The sequence below is a fragment of the Thermobia domestica genome, chromosome 4 (assembly GCF_964235325.1).
Source record: "Thermobia domestica chromosome 4, izTheDome1.hap1.1, whole genome shotgun sequence".
Taxonomy (NCBI): domain Eukaryota; kingdom Metazoa; phylum Arthropoda; class Insecta; order Zygentoma; family Lepismatidae; genus Thermobia; species Thermobia domestica.
This window is the reverse complement of record NC_137457.1, coordinates 312,344,789-312,370,166: the sequence shown is the minus strand read 5'-3', so window position 1 is coordinate 312,370,166 and position 25,378 is coordinate 312,344,789. Positions and strand designations below refer to the sequence as shown.

General features: G+C 35.5%; 1 protein-coding gene across 4 annotated transcripts; it reads right to left on the bottom strand.

Annotated features, from left to right (window-relative positions):
* Positions 1-56: 56 nt before the first annotated feature.
* LOC145684321 (uncharacterized) lies at positions 57-25,150 on the bottom strand. Of its 4 annotated transcripts, none has more exons than XM_081756513.1 (3): positions 25,105-25,150; positions 19,336-19,907; positions 57-5,178 (listed from the first exon to the last, which is right to left on the bottom strand). In XM_081756513.1, the coding sequence occupies exons 2-3, from the start codon at positions 19,791-19,793 to the stop codon at positions 3,171-3,173; spliced, it is 2,466 nt and encodes an 821-aa protein (XP_081612639.1). In that variant the 5' UTR covers positions 19,794-19,907; positions 25,105-25,150; the 3' UTR covers positions 57-3,170. The 4 variants fall into 4 exon arrangements, with proteins under 4 accessions (XP_081612639.1, XP_081612638.1, XP_081612640.1 ...); XM_081756512.1 differs by having other exon boundaries at positions 24,993-25,126; XM_081756514.1 differs by lacking the exon at positions 25,105-25,150 and adding an exon at positions 24,977-25,102.
* Positions 25,151-25,378: the final 228 nt, after the last annotated feature.

Here is a 25,378-nt window from a genome sequence, read left to right as displayed (position 1 = left end):
TACTTATTAATTTACCACATCACCGGCTAAAGTCAACCGCAATCCACAGCGTTAAGAAATTTGACTCTTAGGTGATGCTTAAGTTGACACCGTGTTACAAAGATCTTCTTTGTAAGGAGTTTTAGTGTTCGTTATATTCTACTGTACGGAAAATTTTCAGTACTTTCAGTGTACGGAATAACTCGGAAAGATTCTAGTACATAATTGTCCATAAAATTGAAAATGTATATTTACTGAAATGTATGCGGTGAGAACATTGGATCACCGTTAACTTCCACGACGTTTCAGAACCATCACACTTGTCGCAGATGGTGTAGAGGCAGAATGTTTGTCTGTGACATCTTTCTACGTGAGCTAAACAACTACTCCGAATCATTACGAAATAGAATTCCATTAAATGCACTGCAAACGTATAAGTAAGTATCCAGCAATAGTCAACAAAGGCTATGGACGTCATATTCCACGATATATCGTCCAGAGACGACAGTGGAGATATTTATTCTGTATGAAAAAAGGAGTTCCAATGTTTTCTAATCGAGCATTCTTTTACTATGATGTCATCTTTTGTGAAGTCTCTGAAGCAATACACTTCTCTTCCAGCAACTCAAGTATCTGTTATCAAGGATTAACTTCGCATACATTCTGGAGGTGGAAGTTGCACCCAACGACGTTGGATTACTTAACCTTTCAAGTAATGAGTTATAAAATTTTACTACCTAATTACTCAAACTAAGCTTAGTAAATCATTATACTTTTTAAAGTATAGGTACAAATCTTAAGCAGGGAAATATAAACAAACTTTAAGTTATAATAAACAACAAATCACGTTTTTCTAAATTATTTATTAAGAAATAATAGATTAAAATGAGATCAAAGTATATGCTCTTATTATACCACATCAATTTCCTTTTATCTTCCCTTAAAAGGGTAAACTCGCTTGAGAGGGATACGAAAGGGTACAATTACCGATACAAGAAATATTATACCTATAAAAATAGACCTAATAAAAAACATAAAAAATATCTTAGACACATTGGAATGTAACAAACATTGAACTAACACTTCCTACAAAACTTTTCAAATATGTTCAAGAAACACCATCAATCATTCCTAGAAAATAGTTAACAGTTGAATCACAAACAATCAGAGTTATATATATTTAAAAGACATTAATAGATAATATGTAAGTATTCAGGCACAATCAACTGTATGTAAAAACCTTAATCGGCATTATAAAAATATTAAGTAAATTAAAACATTTTGTAAGTAGCAAATGTTTTAAAAGTTTAAACAGCAAACGAGCGACATTTGTGTTCGCACCTGTTTGCACAATACCTCTATAAAAATGCACATCTAAATATACATGTAATAACTGATACACTATGTATATAATTAAGTGTGTGTACAATATAATTAATTTATATCAGCGAGTATTACGTCAAAATACAAACAAGATAGAAAAACGAAGATAAAACAGCGAAAAAATACTAATAATTTCATTAATATATTATAAAAAAAATACTAAAAGGATGACTACTGAAATGAATAGTCGTCGAGGAAACTAGAAAAGATAGCGCAGTATAAATCACAAAGAACGAAGTCATTGATTTATTCAAAAGTTCCTGTTCAACTCATCGCATATTGGAAGAAAAATGCAGCAGAAATTAAAAAAGAACAAAGATTATCTTTGAGCTGTTTGGCTAACAATTACACAAATAGCTAATGATCAATATTGAGTACAAGTAAACAAACCTAACATATATTTGAATATTGATTGTTTCATAAAGCTTGTCGTTAGATGTTTTAACTAACAAGTTGAGATATCTTATTAAATAAATTTCATATTGTGCAATGGCGTCTGTAACACTGATTTGTTTACAATAAGCATGCAGCAGGAACTAATAGAATTATCATTGATAAAGCGATTCAATGCAAAAAAGACAATATATATATATATATATATATATATATATATATATATATATATATATAAACTACGCATGGAAAAAAAACTTTTAATCCGACTACTCCAAACAGGTTTTGCAACGAGAGATCAAACAATTCTTACATGTATATATGGTTTTCACACTTACATATCAATATAACATTTTCTGCACTTTTAGGAGTGGTTTTAAATTTTACATATGAAAATCTGCTCTTTAATTACTGTTATAATAAAGAAGCTTCTCACCAACTTCATACACATATCGCCTTGTAGCAGGGAAATTGATGTATTTCGAAACTGGTCGCTAGGCTCGTTTTCGTTTGTGGATCAATATACGCATTACATAACACATTGTTTTATTCCATAACACGCTGGGTGATAAATGTACCTAACTGGTACGTGTTGTGTGTGCGCGATTTTTCATTTGAATAAATTACATATAATTTCTGAACGTATCAAATTATTCTTTACCATGTGGTTTGCAGTTTGGTTCTGTTGCAAAAAACTTGAATACTCAAACTTATGCAAATGTGCATCTTACAAATTAAATAACACCTTGGCGTTTGGTGTCACACTCGCAAGGTAAAATGTTCACGAGTAATATATCAGACTCGTTTATAACTAATGAGACGTGAGGTTCATAACGTATATGAGTCAAATTGTCTGCGGATCTTTTATGAAGAACTAAATGTTGTATTAAACTCTTGAAAAAAACGGCTTCTGGAAGATGTATAACGAAAGGGAACTATAGTCTAAATCTCTTTCAATAATGTCAAGATTATACTTGTGTATATTCAACAACAAAAGTTCCTTCACTTTGATGTATTTATTTTTGTAAATAATTATATTGAAAGAACAATATAAGCATAATTTTTAGTAAATGAAAAACACTGTACATTTGTTAACGTCTCGGTTATTGCAGCTATTCTTAAAAATTTTTGTGAAACGGAAATTTGTCGCTCGCTGTACTAACATATGGAGTATTTTACTACAAAAAATTGTCCTACACTAATCACAGGACCCAGTTTTATTTTCTAAAAATGACGGTTGCTACGTTTGAGGATCGACCGAGTCTGTTCCTAATTTATTAGAAGTTTGAGGTTTCTCCCAGATATTCAATATACTTTACAAATCAAATTTTTAGGATATCACTAAACTCCTTAAACAATAATGTTTCTCACATCCATGTGTACGGAAATCTTCTAATTTGAATAGATCCTTTCCACTACCCACTTTCTAACGTGTGTATTACCATGTGCCTAACCAAAGTAAATTTTGCAGTGAATCCTTTCCCACATTCATTACAGGTATAAGGTTTTACTCCTGTATGTCGTAGCATATGTTTAGTCAAGTCTGATCTTTCTCTAAACAATTTCCCACATTCGCAACAACTGTGGACTTTTTTACCAGTATGTATCAACATGTGCCTAGCCAATTTAGATTTCTCTCTAAATCCCTTTCCACACAAATTGCAGGCATGTGGTCTTTCCCCTGTATGACTTAACATATGAGTCACTAAATACTTTTTTCGAGTAAATCCCTTTCCACACTCACCACAGCTGTGAGGTTTCTCACCTGTATGTAATAAAAAGTGTTTAGCTAAACTACATTTTTCCCTAAATCGTTTACCACATTCTTCACATTTGTGAGGCTTCTCACCTGCATGTGTTAACATGTGGTATGTTAAACCAGATTTGTAACTAAATCTCTTCTCACATTCATTACATGCGAAAGACTTATCATTTGAATGTCGAAATATATGTATAGCCAAATTTGATTTCCTTGCAAAGGCCCTTCCACAATTATCACAAGTAAAAGGTTTTTCACCCTTATGTAAGAAAACATGTTTAGCCAAATCACCCTTATCGACAAAGCTCCTTCCACACTCGTTACATGTGTGAGATTTCTCACCTGTATGTCGTTTCATATGTGCAGCTAAACTTGCACTCTGAGTAAATTGTTTCCCACACTCGTCACAGATGTGGCGTCTCACTCCCGTATGTCGTACCATGTGATTAGCCAATGTTGAACTCTGAGTAAATTTTTCGCCACATACGTCGCATGTGTGAGACTTCTCAGCTGTATGTATTTTTATGTGTTTAATCAAATCACTCTTACACCCAAAACCCCTGCTACATTCATTGCAGGTGAGAGGTTTATCACCTTTATGTCGTAACATATGTGTAAGCAAATCTGAATTTCGTTTAAACCCTTTTCCACAATTACCACAAAAATGGACTTTCTCATCTCTATGTGTTAACATGTGGGTGGCCAAAGATGCCTTATACAAAAAGCTCCTTCCACATTCGTTGCAGGTATGAGTTTTTTCACCTATATGTTTCATCATGTGTATATACAAACTTGATTTGTGTAAAAATAATGTTCCACATTCGCCACAAATGTGATATTTCTCTTCTGTATGTCGTAACATATGTCTAATCAAATCCGATTTTCGTTTAAACCCTTTCTCACAACTGTGACAAAAATGAACTTTCTCATCTGTATGTGTTATCATGTGGTTGGCCAATCCATGCTTATACCAAAATCTCCTCCCACATTCGTTACAGGAATGAGGTTTTTCACCTGTATGTTGTATCATATGTGTATACAAACTTGATCTATGTGCAAATAATCCGCCACATTCACCACAAGTGTGATGTTTTCCTTCTGCGCGGCGCAACATATGTATAGCAGGTGATTTTTGTGTAAATTTTTTTCCACAATTGTCTGAACTTTGAAGTTTCTCACCTATGTGTTTCAACATGTGTTTAGCCAAACTAGATATTTTCCTAAATCCTCTTCGGCATTCATTACTGGCACGAAGTTTATCATTTGCATGTTTTAATACTTGTGTTGACAAATGTGATTTTGATCTCAATCCCTTATCACATTTACCAGTAACATAATGTTTCTCACCAGCATGTTCAAACATGTAGGTTGTCAAGTCTGATCTTTGACTGGGCCCCTTCTGACGTTCAACTATTTTAGTTTTGTCAAATGTATGTGTTAAGATGTGGCTTCTCAAATTTGATTCAATTTTAAATCTCCTTTCACAAATCCGGCAAGTATGATATTCGACATTGTTCTGTATAACTATCTTAGTTACGATAGCTGATCTTCCATCTAATGCATTGTCATACGCGTCAGAGGCAAGAAAGTAGTCCAGACGATGAGAATATATTGGCTCTCGTAAAGCAAGGGTATTTGCTTCTACGGAAAAGGTAATATTTTGACTGTAACGAAATTTATAACAAATAAAATGAAAAAAAAAACAGTATTATTCAAGAAAACAATACGAATGTTTCTATGTAATATGTCTACAAGAAAAAACTTTTTAGAAACTATAGTGGTTAACACATCCTTAAAATAACTTATTTATCCTTATTGTATTTTGATATACACTGAAGAGAGGCACTGTGAAATTATTGGACAAAATATTAAGTAATATAATCGTTAATACTGAACTCGTACACTTTTCGTTTTGAATTCGGAGAAAACCAATTCCTGCTGCTAATCTTCAGGTTTTGTTTACATTATAGTAAAATCATATCTGTTTTATAGAGTTCTAAATTTTATATATATATATATAAACGTGAAACTGGCTGAAAACCATCAAGTGTATCTCACAGTTGGATTTTTGCATAGGTTACAATTAAGTTGCTAAGTGAATTCTTGACCCGAATACGGTAGGTCACATACTTTTGGAGCTAAGGACGTTTAAAATTCATCTTTCATGTTCTAGGCAATCTATAACTCCGAAAGTAAGCATTTGTGCACCCTGGTTCGCATACACTTTTCGTCTTATCTTGGCGACAGGAATTACCTCCCGAACGTTGTAGGTGTTGTTCTGAAAAACGCAATATATATATATATATATATATATATATACGAAATAATTGTTTCCTCACATTGTGAATAAAACTTGACAGTAGCATTTTGAACTTGTAGAGTAAAAAGTCCTCAGAATTCTGTTTTCTATCCTCTTACTAGTATACTTACATTAAAGAGTTAAAGGAGAAACATAGGTGAGACAACGAAAATCAAGTCGAAAATCGAATTGCGAAACGCTAAGTAACATGATCAAAGAACCGAATCTAATTTAATTAAATCGCAATAATGAAATATTAGATGTCAAATAATTACTGAAACAAACAAAAAGCCGGAAGAATAAAATTAAAGTTCAAAAAGTGAAACAATTTGAATCAATTATTTGAGATACCAGATTTATACATACAATTCTATTTTTGATACATCGTAAAAAAAATTATTTTCACTGCTTCCTGTAGTTCTCTGCGGTACTGATATTTCAGAACTTCTTGTGGATACTTCCTATAATCCGCAAGAGGTCGATTTCTCTTAACATTACAAGATTTTCTTTCAGGTTCTATTGAAACAAAACAAAAACAAAAAAAATGAAAATGCATTTTTGTGAAAAAATTTGGTTTCTACTAATAAAATTTAATAAATTCGTGGTGTTCATTCTGCTTCATAGGCTGTAACATAATATTGAAATGAAATGAAATTTTTTGAGTTTTACGTCCCACAGTAATGCCGGCTAGGCTAAAGGTGACAGTAGAGATGAGAAATGAATGAAATGGTGGAATGAAGAAAGTGGGAGGAAACCTGAGAACCCCAAGGAAATCAAGCACACGGTCTTTGTCTACCACAAAGTTCACTTGGCGAGAGCTAGGATTGAATCCGAGACCCCAAGCACTAGAGGTGAACAAATGTACCACTGAGCCATCGCGGCCCCACAACGATAACTGTTAAGAGTAATATAGAAGGTGGAAATGTAATTATCTTACTTCAATACTAAAATTGTTTCACGGAGAGTAACACTCAGTTTCTATATGTTCACAAAATGTCTTTTAAGTTGTCTTAACGTGTTCAAAGGTTCGTGAAGGATAACGCGAAATTTCAAAATCTTCCTATTTTTACGGAGCAAATAGTTAATGCGATAGATAGCAATATCTTCAATAGCAGAGTTTAATGGAACTACTATCATTAATGAATAATAACATACAGCACACCATACTGAAACGGAATCATTCGCTGAACATGAACGTTTAACTATGTTAAATTTCTGTAATTATAATAAAGCGTTAGAAGGTGCATGGTCTTCAACCGTGGTACTATTATGAAAAGCATTTGGATTTATGTTCCTCTGAAGATCAACAATCAATACTGGACGGTATAGAGAATTTATTCCTTTGAAAGAAATTTAGGCTGTGCAGTACGAAAAGCGAGAAAGCAATAAAAATAGAAGCGAGACCAGTGGCGTCTCGTGAATACCTCCAACGGGAGGAAACTTCAAAATTTGAAATGGAAAGTGGTATAACTGTTGGAATCGTTCGAATGGACATTAAATGTCATGCAACTTTTAGAGGACAAACTTTGTCATATCCTTTCACATTTAGCCGCAAGAGGGGTTGTTGCAGACTTGTATCTGACTACCCGAAGCAGGCCTTTATCTCAGCTAATAATGCACATAGAGTCGTCAAATAAAAAATTGAACTACCAAATCGTATGTGTAGAATACAATAACAATAGTAGCGACACCAGTGGCTTATCGTGAATATTTTCAACGGGGGTCATCTGCAAAATTTGACATGAAAACAGGAGTTCGTTGTGCCTCCATTGAAACAAGCGCACAATGGGAGAAACGTCGGGAGGAAACACGTTGTCATATTTCTTCCTCGTTGGCAGCAACACGGTTGCATTACTAGGTGAAAGTCAGATGGTGCGAGGGTGTGCCCAGTCACACCAGGCGAATGCCGGGAGGGTGCGTGCAAACCATGCCCTGACAAACAACCGCCGACGCCTTTGCAGGATTAACTTGAGGCCAAAGCCAACGGTAGCCAGGCCCACAATGACGTGGACGCGCGATGTATCTTGTGTGCGTACTTACAATATGAAATATCTCCAAAAATCTGGGAGCATGTGTTGTGAAATTGTTTTTCGTTGCCAGTGTTTGTGTGGTGATACTCTTGTAGATCCAGTAGCTAACACGTACATGACCTTGCTCAAGACATAGTCTATGCGGCTTCGAACAGGCTATTGCTGCTATGTCAGAGGTCAGAAAGAGCGATGTTGTAGCCAAAACAGGTAACACAAGCGTGTAGAGTCCGAGAGTGATTAACCTCTGCAGTGAGTTAGTGGTCCGTGTACTGGACAAGGTGTCTTACATTCAGTTCTACTACGCCTGTGCACTATAAGCTCGTAGCGGGACGACTACGAAACTTCCACAAGCAGTGAAACATCTTTGCTTGTGTTGATGTTTGAGTAATTGTAGTAGGAAGTGTCGGTAGTAAATAACATTCATGCGGTATACTACTTCGGAGGCATTCGAAATGCTCATGATTTTGGGGAGTGCCAGGAAAATTATAGGGCTGCAGCTCGATTATACGCTAAACGCTATCCACAGCGACAAGCTATTTCCCACAATTTGCTGCGGAGATTAGCATCACGATTGCGGCAGACAGACAACATGCGTGGATTTATGAGGTCCGGAGAAGAGTCATACAAAACGAAGACGTTGCCAATGATGTACTTCCGCTATTGCAGTAAATCCTCATGTATCTTCGCGGCAGATCGCACGAGATCGTGGTATCAGTCAAGATAGTGTCCTCCGTATTCTGTAGAAATCACATTTACCTGTACCACCTCTCTCTGCATCAAGAACTAAGTGATGCGGACTGTAATTTACGACTTCTGTTCTGCAACTGGGTGGTCAATCGCGTGAGAACATTCGAATTTCATTCACTTCATTTTATGGACTCGTGAAGCGACATTCTGCAGTGATGGCAACGTGAATCTGCACAATTAACATTTTTGGACAGCGGAGAACCCTGGCTGGATGAGAGAAGTCAATTGGCAACACCGATGGCACATTAATGTGTGGGGTGGGATTGTAGGAACTCAGGTCATTGGGCCATAGTATTTTGCTGGCCATTTAACAGGTGCAATGTTTCGCAATTTCTTGCGACACCATCTGCAGCTGCTTTTGAAAAACGTACCGCTCCATATACGTCAGACGCTGTGATTTCAATTAGATGGTTTTCCAGCCCATAATGCTGCCATATGTAGAAAAGAGCTAAATGTTCTTTTTACGCAACGCTGGATCGGAAGAGATTTCAATCCACAGTTTCCTCCGCGGTCGCCCGAACTTAATTGTATGGACTATTTTTTCTGGGGTCGAATTAAGGATCTTGTGCAACCAACCACAATTCGCAACATGTAAGACCGCATTCCGGACCATCAACGTGGCTGAGTTGGAAGCTGTTGCTTACAATTACGTATAGCGAATAAATCGCTGTATTGCTGCACGGGGACATCACTTTCAACATTTGTGAAAGCCAGGGGGCGTCGAGTACACTTCGCAGAAGGTAAGCTGATTCCTTAACTCTTAACTCATTTTTCTCCAATGGCTTGATTGGAACGCATCAGCTTTCTCTCCCATGTTTTGTTCCATGCTTCGGCAACAGCATATTCGGTTCGTCTTTCTTTGTTGCAACCAATAGTTTCTTCTTCCGTTTCGTTATAGCATTGTACATTGTCCCTTATCATAGTTCACCCCATCCACTGCGCTTCTGCCGCAGCCATACGGAAACCACTCTTCAAATATTACGCATGTCATTGGTTCCCTATTTAGAGCTTCATTCAACACCAGCAAATGTACCCCTGCTTACTGTTACAGTATATACCCTTCCCCCGTCCTGGTCTCTTGCTGACCATTGTTGTCGCCACTTACACGGTGTGATTCCGCGTATGTACAATTGTACGTTCCGTTCGTTTCAGACCAGTATCTACTCTTCCCTTTGATTTCGCATGCAGAAACCCTCGCATCATCTTACTTTGACCTCGTAATGCGATCGTGTTGCTGCCAGAGGAAGAAATATGACGTGTTTCCCCTCAACGTTTCTCCTATTCTGCTTTTGTTTCAATCGAGGCACAACCAACCCGTTTTCATGTCAAACTTTGCAGATGACCCGCATTGGGGATATTTACAATACGCCACTGGTGTCGCAACTATTGTTATTGTATTCTACACATACGATTTGGTAGTTCAATTTTTAATTTGACGGCTCTATGTGCATTATTAGCTGAGATAAAAGCTTGCTACAGGTAGTCAGATACAAGTCTGCAACAACGCCTCTAGCGGCTAAAAGGGAAAGGATATGACAAAGTTTGCCCTCTAAAAGTTGCATGACATTTAATGTCCATTCGCGACGATTCCAACAGTTATACCACTTTCCATTTCAAATTTTGAAGTTTCCTCCCGTTGGAGGTATTCACGAGACGCCACTAGTCTCGCTACCATTTTTATTGCACTCTAAACACACGATTTGGTAATGCACTTTTTTGTTTGAAGGCTCTACGTGCAATTAGCTGCGATATAGGCCTGGTACGTTCTTATTGAATCACCCTATATATATATATATATATATATATATATATATATATATATATATATATATATATATAGTAATTTCAAACGATACGCATTCAGTGCTAAGAAATGCTACGAAGAGAGAGAAACAGAACTTTGATCATATCAAATTAAGAATGCTACTATGGGAAGGATAATGGTAATAAGAAACGCATTATCAAGAAAAATCATTCTTAAATATTATAGCTACTACTACAAAAATTTCTAGAGAACAATAGGTTAAAAACATTTAAAACTACAGGTTCTTCCAAAACCTTTGTATCATGTTATAACGCATAGAGTAAATGTTCGTGAAAATATTTCAAGAACATATTTGGCAATTAGAAATACATTTAAATATATTACCAGCGTGCTTGCATATGTTGCTTTCTTTTACTTTTTAAGTGTGGTTTGTACTCCCTTGGGATTAGTTTCATTATTTTTATAAAACAATTATGATCCTAGACTAATAGAGACGGTGATGATGATAATGAACGAAATGATGGAGTAAAGAAAATGGGAAAACTCCAAGAAACTCATCCATGCAATATTTGTCCAATACAAAGCTCACTTCAGGAGAGCTGGGATCGAACCAGACTTTAGTGCTTTACCACTGAGGCACCATGAACCTGTTGCAAATTCATGTTGTTACACCAAGGAAATAATAGTCGATTAATAAATAGTACTCCGACTATTTTTCTTCCTTTATTATTATTATTATTCACGGTTTTCCATGTCACCCATGAGGTACGGTGATCGAACGCATTTACTACTTCTGCTTATTATTAGTTATTTGCATTTAAGAAAACGTTTTGGGCTTGCTGCAAGATACAGTCCTCGCGTTTGCGAGACGAATCTAAAAAAAAGTCTCATTAGGATGAAATTATATTTAAAAGATAATCTCAATTTAACGAGGGAGATGAAAGGTGGCTGAGAAATTCAGTACTTGGAGGAGAAGCTCAAAAGTAATGTTACCCACAATACAGAAGTTTCTGGGAAACGAGACGAGAAGTGTATGTTCAAATTAGAGACGAGCCTACAAACACAATTCTCGTCTCAACTTCGATATAAGATATTTGGTCAAGTCTCGTGGATAATACTGGTTCACCGGAGTATTAGATCTGTGTTTAGTATTACACGATTCATAGTAAAAATTCGTAAATCATTAAAGTGATTCTACGAGCACAATGAAGAGCATTCATCAACATTTGAAGATATGCAAGTAATTACATAATATACTTCACTAATCATAATGATTTAAATGTTGTTATATTACATTCTTCGTGGATAACAAGAGAAAACCTTCTCAATTTTTGTTGGATTCTCGTCTCGATTTAAGAAGAGCTATTTCTCATCGCGTCTTGATTCTGTAGAAAGGATTTTCTCATCGTGTCTCGTAAAGTAATTTCTGGTCTTGTTACAGAAGAAATAATCTTCAAAGTTTTGTTGCTTGACGATAATTGGTGCGAGGACTTCAAATCAGTTTTAAGATGTGCCATCTGTAATTTGTTATGTAACTGGGAGAGGCACGAAATGAAATCAAACAAAATATAAAATCAAATCAAAGTTTTATCGTACTTTATCAGCACCGACGCTATAAGAGATGCAGACAGTATATCTACAGTTGAAAGTGGAATTCGAATCCGAGACCGCATGCACGAAAGGGTCATGCGATAGTCACTGAACCAACTAGGAAGATAACTGAAATCGCAGAAGTTAATAAAATTACATTGTGTAACGAACACTTAACAATTAGCACGGACAGTGTCAAATCATCCCAATCAAATTGTGTACAGGACTTAAAAAAAAAAACACTTATTCCCATTGGAATTCTTTGACAAAGGTAACATACATGAACATTTGTGATTATTAAATAATGTGGAATTATGTATACAAAGTTGACAGATCATAACTCTAGTTGTTTGACTTTCCACACTGTTTCTGAACGGGGTTTTGGGGCTTAACTCCTCCCGTGAGTAGGATATTAAGGGAAAATAAATATTTACTATATTAGGATATATATAGAAAAATCACACTTGTCATGAAAGAATATGAGATTAAATGTTTGAACCCTTTCCTTCTTGAAATTTTGCGTACGCCACAGACTTCCTATATCACTAGTTCAGCCGTTAATTGGATATGAATTACTGAGAATTGTGTTATTTTATTTACTCCAATAACTTGTTAATGGATGTGGAAATTAAACTAAAAATATTAAGTGGAGGTAAATTTCGTCCGTCCTCTTAGGATTTCGCATTCTGAATTCGTTCTACAAATAAAGTGCCTATCTAAATAATCACATTTCAGCTCACTGACCCTCTTAACCATATAAATTATGGATCTTGTTTCGAGGAAAATACAGGCGGCTTATTCATATTTGATGCTGTTGCTTTTTCTAATTAATGTATGAAAATATTGCTGCTGTGTCAATTGTGAATGCCCAATCATATGTATGAAATGAATTACTATCCTTTTTTAAGACTTTTTTTTTCACAACCGTAGGCACTGTTGATACATGTGAGCACCCTCACACCTGCAGGGTTGGCGTTTTTGCCACTGATGCAATAGACAAATTCGTTAACTAAACTATAAATGCATATGGCATAGAGCCTCTGTGGTGAAACGAAAATATAACAATCTATTTTTAAAAAAGTACTGATTTATAGATCTGGTTCTTAAATATTATAATTATTATGATCATTGAATCTGAGGAATATGTAAATACATCGTACTGTTGCCTACTTCCACAGAAGACTATATGATGTTACTATATATAGGCTAGTTCCTGAATTATTGAATTTGAACCGACAATTTCTTCAAATCCTATCTATCTCAAACATACAAAGAATCTGAAAGTACTGTATTTGTATGTATATACTGCTGCAAAGAAGTAATTCAATATCGTACTTAAAATTAAGTAAATACATATCTTGAAAAAAAAATACAGCGTTACCTTACTGGATTGGGTCACTATGAAGGTTTTTTTCTTTCTTGTACATTTACGGAGCCATTTTTGTCGTATATTGTTTTCAACTGGAAATTTATAGAAACTTTTGGACTGTTTTCGTAATTACATTTACAATTCGGACACAACATATAAAAGGCACTATTGCTTCCGAATTATAAACACTTAAAACACTTAGAATAAACACAAATAAACCCTTAAAATAAGAATTTAAATAAACCCCATCACATACACTTTTAAAAAACGCGCTCACTGTTTAACTACACACAAGCGGGGCTCAGGAAAAAAAATAAATCTTTACGTCCCACGATTATGGCAGTTAGGCTAAAGGAGACGGTGATGATGAGAGATGAGTGAAATGGTGGAATGAAGAAAGTGGGAGGAAACGGGAGAACCTCGAGGAAACCCAGGAGCACGTCTTTGTACCTACTTGTGACGTCATGGTTGAACCTAAATGTAGCTCCATGGCGTTGTGATTGAGAAGACCGTGACTTGGTACCTGGGATCAAACTAAGGACCCAGGCACCAGAGGTGAACCCTCTACCACTGACCTACCGCGGCCCCTCGCCGGAACATCATTTGACGAATAGGTCCTATACAACTTTCTCCAATATTCCACATTATATTCGTTCCTCATATTTAGTTACACGTCCCGAAAAGTTGAAAATTCTCGAGGAGCCCTACCAACGACTCGATAACCCAAAGAAAAACATGTCAAATAAATGTGTCTCATGTCGAACAAATTTTATTTCAACGAGCGACTTCAGACCAGCTGTAACAGTTATTGAGTCTCAAATTTCACGAGAAAAGCTATTATTATTCAAACGTTCGGAGGACATGCAACCATGGAATGGACGCAACGAGGATACACCTCTGTTTTACCTTTAGAATGAAAGTCAAAAAGCTACAAGTCAGTGCAAACCTAAGATATATCTCATATGAATGATGCTGCTTAACTCCTCCAAGACCTCCCTGCACCTACCCACGACAATATGTTGCCAAATCCAGCACAAGCAGATCAGGATGAATCTTTCAGCCCCTAGTCAGACTGTAATTCCCGGTTTAAGATGCTGTTTCAATAGAGGCACTAATTTTCACAGGCCTATGAGGAAATATGAACTCTTTATATAGGCAAAGAACATTATCAAAGTTACAGCCAAAAGATGGTCAAGTCCCTTTCGTTTCGGAAATTTCAATGTCCAGGAAGCTGCTTGCAGTGTGCGTTAATAACGGAAAAAATGCATAATTTTTGGCAAAAGTAAAGCAACAAAGGAATATGAACAACTACAACATCGCCAATGACCTAAAATCTTACCACCAAACAGTGGCAAATGGTTAAAGAATGCTAGAAGCAGAAAGAGGCTGAACCTCTGAATACTAGGTCAGGATCATAAAAATATTTACTGAATCCAGCAAATCTCTACCAAAACGTCACACATCTGAGTCATTACGGAAGCGGTTGATCAGGAGTGAAGAAAGGTGGATAACCTACACCAACAATGTCCAAAAAAGATTGACACTCACATGGACGCTAAACTATGCTTCTATGAATAAGTATAGCAGAGGATGTAACTATTACACAAATGTAGTATGAATCATGGGTAAACTGCTATGAAGTAACAATACAACTGCTTTATTCTTAATATGTCTGTGAAATTATCTCCCCTCCTCATTTCAAAGTTGGATTCACAACCAAAAGCAATTTGGCTTGTTATTAATTGTTTTGAAGAAAATATCATGTGTCCAAACACACACACGCACATTATATACAAGATAAAGTTGTTACAACTTTACACTGCCACCCTACACAACTTTCAAATTTTGAATTGAAACCAAAATAATCGTTTGTTTTTTGTTTATTATTGATTGTTTCAAAGCAAACATAGTTTGTTTCCAAAATTATAAAGAGATATTTAAACCTTCGTGTAAATTATAAAGAGAGATTTCTTTTTTTCTTTCTCTCCTCTTCTATTCAAAAGATTATATTTCTCTCTTCGTGAAAGTGTAAATAACTCTTTGTACTTTTTGGAAAAAAGAACTGGCTTGCATTTTGAATCAAAATTTAAGTTTGAGACACCTGGGTGAAGTTTTCTGCAATCCCAGATTAGTTTGTAAATATCTCTTCCTTGAAAAGCTTTTCGAAATGAAAAAAACGCTTTCTTCAAAACAATCTATAAAAAGCGAAACATGACGACTCATTCCGTTACGTGGAGAATTTTGAAATTGGCGGAGAGGGGTTACTTCACACACTCTTCTTATCATGAAATTGCTTTTATTTATTTATTTATTTTTTATTTTATTTTTATTTTTTTTATTTTATTTTTTTTTATTTTTTTGTATATTTGATATAACTGCACATGAATGTCGGTGTACGCAAAACGAATTGGATCAAGTACTGCTCCTCTGACACGTGTTACACAAACCAGCCGCCAGCTTACATCCGACATATTGGATTCAATTTTCGGATTTTTAAATGGAAATAGGTGCAAGTGATACACCAAATTCATGTACAATGTTCTCGGAAATTCAATGGTGTAGTAGGTTTTACCATATCTTGTACCGTTCGCAAGGTGTTGTGTGTTAAGTGTCAGGCACTTCACGAATATTGAACCAAATAGAAAGTTGTGCAGGAAAGAGCAGAGCAGAAAATTGCGTTCTGCAGTGTAACCTGTGTTTATAATCTTTTAAGTGATTTACCGTTGACGAAATATTTTCTGAACATACATACATACAGACACAACCAATACCGAAATGGTAGGTCTGAACCGAAACCAGTTCTTATTTAGACTTAAGTTAGACATTCATCCAGTGTGCTTACAGGATTTCTTCATGAAGTCTGATAAGCATGTATATTCCTCTGTATGAGTTCCAACAATTGGGAGTAATACACACGGGGCCATGCACAAATTTCTGTTTGGTTCAATATTCGTGAAGTGCGAGACATTTTACATGCAATACCTTGCAAACGGTACAATATACAACTTACTACACCAGTGAATTTTCGAGAAAATTGTACATGAATTTGATGCATTACATGCACCTATTTCCATTTAAAAGGAACGAAAACTGAATCCAATATGACGGATATAACCTGGCGCTCGGGGTGTGTAACACGTGTCAGAGAAGCAGTACTTGAACCAATTCGTTTTACATATACCCACATTCACGTACAGTTATATTAGGTAAACAAGAAACTAAAGCAATTTCATGAGAAATGTTTGCTTCAATTCCGTATATACGAAGGCTCATCTAACGGGTATGGGTGGCTAAAATTAATGCAATACACATTCAGCCGCGGAGAACTTTCCATCTGAATCAATTTTACATGAATCCGAAGGGAACAATTCACGAATGAGACTTGTCAAATAAGAAAAGATTTACTGAAAATCACATCTCAGAGGACTGAAAAGAGAATTAAAACTTGTATTGGCGTAGAATGTTACAATTATCTGAAAACGTTTCCCACATATCCTAAATAAATAGTGCTAAACCTATGTGCGTGGCACATTGTGAATCGCAAGATTTAGCATGTGTACAGAAGATATTTCAGAAAAATATGTTAGTAAAAGTGAAAAATAAATAAAGTTATATAAATTTGGAAAACAAGAAAAAAATACTCCTAACCCAGAAAATGCGAATATTACAAAGGGTGTTCAAAAAAGGTTTGCACAGTGCTCTTAATTTCTTTTATTTGTTGCAGGAGGAGAATCAAATTTTTTGTGAACATACTTGGAACATTTAGCTATGAGTTGGTACATAGAAATATTTTCTTTTATTTACAGCTGACCCATAATGGACCGTGAAGTAGATGTCAGGTTGCGACAACGGTCGGTGATGGAGTTCCTCTTCAAGACCGGCGATGACTCTGCCACATCGATTCACAGGAAGGTGCTCCCTCTTTATGGGGAGGACACATTGCATCGCACCAGTATCCAGCGGTGGTTGCAGCGATTTTAGGAAGGTGATTTCTCTCTCTGGACAATCCACGATGCGGTAGACCATCGACAGTAGTGAGTGATGTGAATACGACCATTAATCAAATCATACAAAATGACAGAGGTGTGACGACACGACAGCTTGCTGAAATGACTGGTTTATCATTGGGTAGTGTGGTATCAGTGGTACAGTCATTAGGTACAGAAAAATCTGTTCACGTTGGGTGCCTAGATTATTGACAAGAGAAATGAAAATGAGAATGTGTGCGAGGGTCTCATTACGACCTTTACTGAAGAGTGGAAAAAGTGTTTTGACGGCGTCATTACCCAGGATGATATATGGTTGTTTTTGTCCGAACCTGAGAGCAAAACACATCTGAAGGCCCACCTGCGCGATAAAACATTTGATAGTGAGAAAGACCTTATTTCCTGTGTCAAGCGATGTTGCAAAAGTCAACCCCCAGAATTTTACCTAGGTACATTTTCATCATAGAAAGAACGTTGGACCAGATGTGTTACAGCTGATGGAGGCTACATTGAGTAGGCTCAGTGTATAGCTAAATGTTTCAAGTATTTAACAAAAAAAAATGATTCTCCTCCTGCAACAAATAAAAAAAATAGAGACCACTGGGCAAAACCTTTTGAACACCGTTCTATATTGAAGTTCATGAACACGTATTAAAAGTTAATAAAAGATTGGACCTTTGTTTCGAACTGTACTGTAGCCTTCTGTGCGTACACTGAGGCAAGGATGCTCAGACATGAGTAAAACCAAGTTGAGAGCCGCTGCTCTAAATTGTAAAACGGAGTTTAAGGATTCTCATTTCGAGGTCTAGGTAAGCGATAAAATGTCTCTCATTAATACTTTTACCAAATGAAACTTAAGCTAACACGTAAGTGCCTATCTACCAATCTGTCAATTAATCTATTTATTTATCTATACAGGGTGTCCCAAAAGTCCACAGACATAGGGTAATTCTGTTCTTGTAAGAGTTACAACAAAATGTAAGAAGAAAATCCGTCTCAAAAGATGACGTTATCAAACTAAAGTGAAAAAATATTTTAAATCGGACGAGCTGTTTGCGCTGTACATTCTTTATGCGCCCAATGTTAAATTGAAATGCGACTTAACTGAATCTACAACATAAACTCAATGGGAGCACGTTCGAAAGGAGACTGGCCATTGACATATTTGCCCAAAAGACAAGAATTTCATTCACTTACGTTGTGGGTCCAAGTAAATGGCAACGTTGCATTTTCATAAAGAGTGTACGTCCCAAACGGTTCGTCCAATTTAAAAAAATCCTTGACTTTAGATTGAAAACATTATATTTAGAGACATTATATAGAGATTGAAAACATTATATTTATTATATTTGTTTCCTCTCTTATATTGTTTTAACTCTTATAATAACAGTCAAAATATGGCAGGGGACTTTTGAGGCAAACTGTATATTTCCCGTACATATATATATATATATATATATATATATAGTATATTTTAGCCATCTATTCGAAATCATTGAAGCATACTTAAATTAAAGCACAATTGATGAGTAAAGTGTAATATTTATTTAAAAGACATCTTTTTCTAAATTAGGGGCCGCGGTGGCTCAGTGGTAGAGCGTTCACCTCTGGTGCTTGGGGTCCCGGGTTCGATCCCAGCCCCCGCCAAGTGAACTTTGTGGTGGACAAACACCGTGTGCGTGGGTTTTCTCGGGGTTCTCCCGTTTCCTCCCACTTTCTTCATTCCACCATTTCATTCATTACTCATCATCACCGTCTCCTTTAGCCTAACCGGCATAACCGTGGGACGTAAAACTCAAAGATTTCATTTCATTTTTTTTTCTAAATTGTTTCGAAGTTTATCACATTACTTGTGGCGGACGACTAGTGGATTGTGATCCAGAGTTTAGCAAGCGCTTGTGTCCCCTTGCTTATTCAACTTTCTTTCTAAGATTAAACCTGCGTAATTAATATAAACTTTACAAACTACAGAATATTAAATTTGGATCATAAGTATATGGATCAGAACTGACGAAATGAACATACGTAGACGTACCTGAGTTCCTCAGGATTGCTGCTTATTTCTTGACAATCCACTTCATGGAAGTTTTCTTTACTTTGATTCTCAATCATACAAGACACAGACTTGTTTGTCTCTTCCGTAGTTCTTGCAAAATTATCAAATTTTCGATTCCAATTACTATAACCATTTACAAGTAAATCAGACATTGATAAACGCTTGATTAAACATATTGGTTTTCCAGCTAGCTTCCAATCTCCTATTGTATCACATTCTTTGTCTCTTGAACTGAATTTAAAATTAGGTTTTAAATTTTCTCGTAGCATGGATAGCTTAACGTTATTTTCTTCTTTTATTGCATTTTCTGCTTCTTGATTACATTCAAAATGTAACAAAGGAGATATTGCAAGAGGATCAGTATGTTCCAATTCATTGGCGTCAACATTATACAGTTTACAATTGCGACCTTCATTGTGCTCGTTTTCCTCCTTCATTTCGTCTCTAACGGCAGCAAGGTTGAAGCGATAAAGAGCTATTTACGTAATTTAAAACTTATCGTTGAAGACTTCAAGCATCTAACACGAAGTGTTTTAGAGAAAAGTACAATTCTGAAAACAAAACAAAACAAAACAAACGAATGTAAATAATTCATTAATATAAAACATTATATTGAACAAAACAAGACATAATAATTTCCCAACAGAACTACAGAGTTCGAAGATACTGATAATTACTTAGAATATTATGATATTGAGTTCGCAGAGCCTAGTTTCTAAAAATCATACTATTAATATAAACATCACAATGTAACATGCTTAAGTTAGCATGACTGAATTTAAACATACTGAATGGGACGAAAACCCCAAAATAATTTTAACATAATAAATTACCTCATTCCAATACCGAAAGACCAAAAAGGCGCGTGTATCAGAGAAACCAGTTTTAAAATGTAGTGATGTACTATTTTGCACTACTAGAAAACACTGTAGGAATATTAACGATATAAATTGGCACCAAATAAGTAAAGTTCTCGTTTTTCCCAGAACACAGAACTTCCATTCTTGCGTATTATTTCACCGCCTGCTCTTATGCATGAAATTAGTGATGGGTAAATTCCCGGGAAGATACTTTTCGGAAATATTCACGGGAAGATTCCCCAAAATGGGAATTTTCCGGGAATTTATGTACAATCACAAAGAAAATTGCATTCTATTACTATATTATGATTTCAAAGTTAAATTCGTTTTTATGTCTCAGTATATTATTACAGTTGTCCTCAGGGGAGTCTTTAGAATGTATATTCTGGACGATGTTATGTTATTTTTAATATTTTATTATATTTAGAGAGTACGCAAAATGGATATTTATTTACAATATGTTCTATGAAAGTAAATATCTTTCAAAAATGGTATAGTAAGTCCACTTTTAAACCGCTAAAAAGTTTAAATTTACATGTTAGAGGATTTTCTAAACTTCTACAACTGATATTATAAACATATTAAATCTTTAAATGTTATAAACAAATTAGGTTGGGTAACTGCCAGAACACACATGTCCCACCATTTTGTCAACATTTGCGCATAAATATGTATGTTCACAATATTTGCAACTTTCTTGTCTTTATAATTTTGCATGTAACATTGCCACACATTACTTTTCTTCCTGCCCATTTCTCGAAATTCTGTGTGTTAATTCACATTTAAAAGAAGTTCGAGTACCTCTTCAGAAATTCGAGTCAGAGAGAGGAGACAGGCTGACGTCTATTACTAACGGTGGTTCAGGATTTATTAATAGTACTTCATTCCTATTTCTACATAATTCTACATTACTTTACAAAATGGTTTCTTTCTATCATTTGTAAATTACTATTTTGCTAATTTTGGCGATTGTTTAGCTTTAGCGGGTCAGATATGCACCTACTCTTTTGTGATATTCTATTCCGATGATGTTGTTTTGTGGTTCCATACGTTAAATTACGTTACCAACATTAAATTTAGACAGCATTGACGAGTGAAAGCGGGTTAGAGCCCCGCAGGGCACTTTGTTTTTTGCCTTCGTTACCAACAATTCACTTTCTTTTCTCACATAAATCACTCGGACTTACCTTTACGGTTTGTACAAATCCCCTAATGCCCCCCCAAAAGAAATGTGTTCGATACTTTCTTGACTAGTTGAACACTACTATCAACTCATTTCTTCCGTAAATCATCCTACCTACCTTTTGCTAGTTTTGACCCCTCAATATTAAACAATTACTCTTTTTAGTGCAAATGGAAATGGAACTTGGCAAGTCTTTACTTTGACTCAAACTGTGACTTTAATCGGTTCTTATAGGTTCAGTCACTTCCTAGAACTGTTTCTGCGTGAGTCACTTGTTGGAACTGTTCGTGCCTTTGGTGTGACGTCTTAGTTCATATTTTTCCCACTAGGTGTCTCTGTACAGTCATATGGTAGTTTGTAAGTGTGACGTCACATGTTCTGTCTGCTTGTATGTGTGTGCTATTGCTGGTGGCATGCGGGAAGCGCGTAATTGAATTTTCGTTTCATGGCGACGATCGAGTTAGCAAATGCAATTGAGAAACCGCTTCATGAATTTAATAGAAAAAATTTGAACTTGTCGTTTTTAAATAAGTTTGTATTAGATTCGGATATTAACTCATATCGCTTTGCGGCACTATGTGCTTTAATTGAGTTAAAGAAAACATGTGATGGTTGTGGTCGAAGGCTGAAGTTACTTCCGAAGTATGGGAGAAGTGGGCGTTTATTGGTTTTCCTTGTTTGTAATAATAGCAAATGTGCTCGGTTTAATAAATCGACGTCTGTGCGGAAAGGAACATTTTTCATTGTCACTTGGAGAGCGATATTTTCAATTTTTACGGCATGCAGGATATGTCTATCATTAGCGGTAAGTGTTTTCATTCTTTTAAATTTATATTATTTTTATTCTTGATTTGTTTTCCGCTTCTAAATTAGGTCTATAGTAGTGGTTTTTATTATTTATTGTTGTTTTTATGGTACTTGAGCGGGGGGTTTGGGGGGCGGTAGCCCCCATTAGGTCTCAAAATTGATAGTCACCGCTTCACCTAAATTGATGTTTAGTAACATTTTGGCCCTTGTACTTATAGTATAATTCTTAACATCGTACATTACTTTCACTCTGTTAGTAACTGTAAGCGATTCATCTGATCCGGTTCCGGGAGCAGTTCAGGAATGATTCCTAAACTGCTCCGGGAACCGGATCAGATGAATCGGTTGAAGTCACTTTTTGAGTCAAAGTAAAAATTTGCCTGGAGCTTTAAAAATCATATTATTAGTTATATAAAGTATTGTCAAAGAATTTTAAATTTTATAACCTGCAAATTCTTTAAAACCTAGAAGTAAATCATAATATATTAAAATAAAGTAAATAGTCATATAATTCTTATAATTTGGAAGATAAAGTAAAGAAATGGAAATAAATTCCTTCCCGGGAATTTATAGGCTAGGGGAAAAAATCCGTAAATATTCCCATTTTTTAAATTCCTTCCCACCGGGAATATTTCCACTGCCCATCACTACATAAGATGAGCTTATGTAGAACTAGTTTCCATAAAACTGGACGATAACTAGATAAAGCACATGATTTTGGAGTGGCGGTTAAGTTGCAAACAATACGTTATATTAGTTACAAGTTAAGTATATCAATCGTATTTAGAGACTTTCTACGTGTAATTAGTACCGCTGTAAGTTTTAGACATAAGCAAGATGCTAACCTTTATCTTTCGTAACATAATGGTGGTATCCATGGTCTGTATCGGAAAACGTGAGCCACACGACTTTTCTGCAGAATTGTCCAAAACAATTACGAGAAATTAAGGTGGAGTGAATAACTACCTCTTACCTCGATTACTCTTAATGTGATTCAAACACCTTGCGCAAAAGTTTTTATATCATGGATAACATCACCATGTTACGAATTACAGAAGTTAGAATCACACGGTGGGCAAACTGGGAACGGTCTAGAACACAGGTCCCGACATATAGGTTAGTAGCTAGGTCGGTTCCTTTCTGTACCAAAGTTTAACATTCAATTCACATGGTATTGCCGAACGAGAGTCAGCGAGTGAAGGCGGGCCTGTGTTCTAGAACCTTGCCGGTGAACTCTTAATACAACATTAAATACACAAGAAAACATCTCTAAGTAAGGCTTAATATTCTTACAAAGCATTTCAATATTCCACTGTATAGTCTTTCATTATAGAGAAAGAAAACTTGGTTTTGTTTCCTTCTGTGGAAATAATATTTCCATTGAAAAATTTCAACTTGCTTTGGACACTCCTACCAAAAAACTTTAGAAGGACTCGTTAGAGGTGAATTGTATTTAACTTCATTAACGAACAACCCTTGCATGGCTACGTTCGAGATAACTTGTAGCATTAATAATTTATTTGCACATGATCACCTCATACTGAATTATTAGTTGAGCACTGGTAACCTTTTAGGCAACTCTTTCCTTTGAGCAAGGCAGTGATATCCTGTCACTCTAAGCGAGTGTTAACGAGTAAAGGCAGGTTAGACCCAGCAGGGCACGCTGTTTTCTGTCTTTCGTTCTTGGGAACTGTAACTGCGGGAACCGGTTCCGATGAATCGGTGGAAAATGTTTACCGGACGGGGTCCAAAAGTACGTAAAAAATGCAAAATTTACGGGACAAATGGAAGAAGCAAGAACTTTAAGCTTAACACTACCTAACCAAATCTAACCTAAAGTAAACTAAACTAACTTAAACTAACCGGCCTATGTTTAGCAGAAGGGGTCCAGGTCTTTTCTCTAAAAAATTGTTACAATTTTGGTAATTTCTGTTCACATTCGGTTAGTTTAGGGTAGGGTTGGTTACTTTAAGTTAGGTTAGGCTAGTTTAGGTTACGTTAGGTTAGTTTAGTTTATGTTATATTAGTGAAGAGTCCCACATAATTTTCTAAAAAATGATAGAATTTCGGTTATTTCTTCTATTATTACGTTAGTTTAAGTTAGTTCAGGTTAGCTTACGTTAGTTTATGTTAGGTTAGGTTAGATTTGGTTACGTTAAGTTACGTCTAAGTACTTGCATCACTCATTTCTCCTGTAAATTTTGTGTTTTTTACGTGCTTGTGGACCCCTTGTACTAAACATACCCCAACTAACCTAGTATTAATAAAAATAAGCGAAATTCCAACTTTTTTTTTTAAAATTATACCTACACTAATATTATCTAACATAAACTAACTTAACCTAACCAAAACTAACCTCACCTGACCTAACATTAACAGAAACTACCGAAACTGTAATGCTTTTTAGAAAAAAAAATAGCTGGACCCTTGTGCTAAACATTGTCTGAATCGATTGTCACTACCTTGCCAAAAGTAAAGACTTGCCACGTTTTATTCTTAATTAAAAATCTTGAAAAATTAAACAAGGTAAATGAGCTTCATTATTAGTGTGTTGAAATACGTGGCACCCCTGAAATAGCTACTTATAATTCTGATTTCTAAAGTGTAGGATTACAACGCTAATTATGCCAAAAATAAACGAGTACAATAAAACAAAAGCAACCTAATGTACTTCACATCATGCAGACGATTTTCTTTCTTTTTTTTTTTTTTTAATTTCTTGTGCACATTTCTAGAAATGTTGTCATAAATTTCTTTTGTAGATAATTACTCTTGTTGACGCAAACCTTTAAAACAAATAGTGCCGAAACAAGCAATTAAGTCAATTTCAATTTCCACTACGTAAATACTATAAGAGCAGAATTGAATTAATCACACTTGAGAAAGAAGATACCATACTTTGCACACAATATGAGAAGAGTTCCACAGTCCTCTGTAGGCAGCGTTGCCAGGTTACACAAACAAATTTATCATCACAATAACTAAAAATTATCGAATATCAGAAGAAATTATCGTATTTTTCGTGCACACACAAAGTATATATATATATATATATATATATATATATATATATATATATATATATATATATATATATATATATATATATATATATATATATATATATATGTGTGTGTGTGTGTGTGTGTGTATGTATGTATGTATGCAGTGG

Excerpts from the sequence above, each read along its gene's own strand:
- LOC145684321 (XM_081756513.1), bottom strand. The coding sequence starts at position 19,793 with ATGAAGGAGGAAAACGAGCACAATGAAGGTCGCAATTGTAAACTGTAT. Across the intron at positions 5,179-19,335 it reads AGCAATCCTGAGGAACTCAG|TCAAAATATTACCTTTTCCG; the intron begins GTACGTCTACGT and ends ATTTCGTTACAG.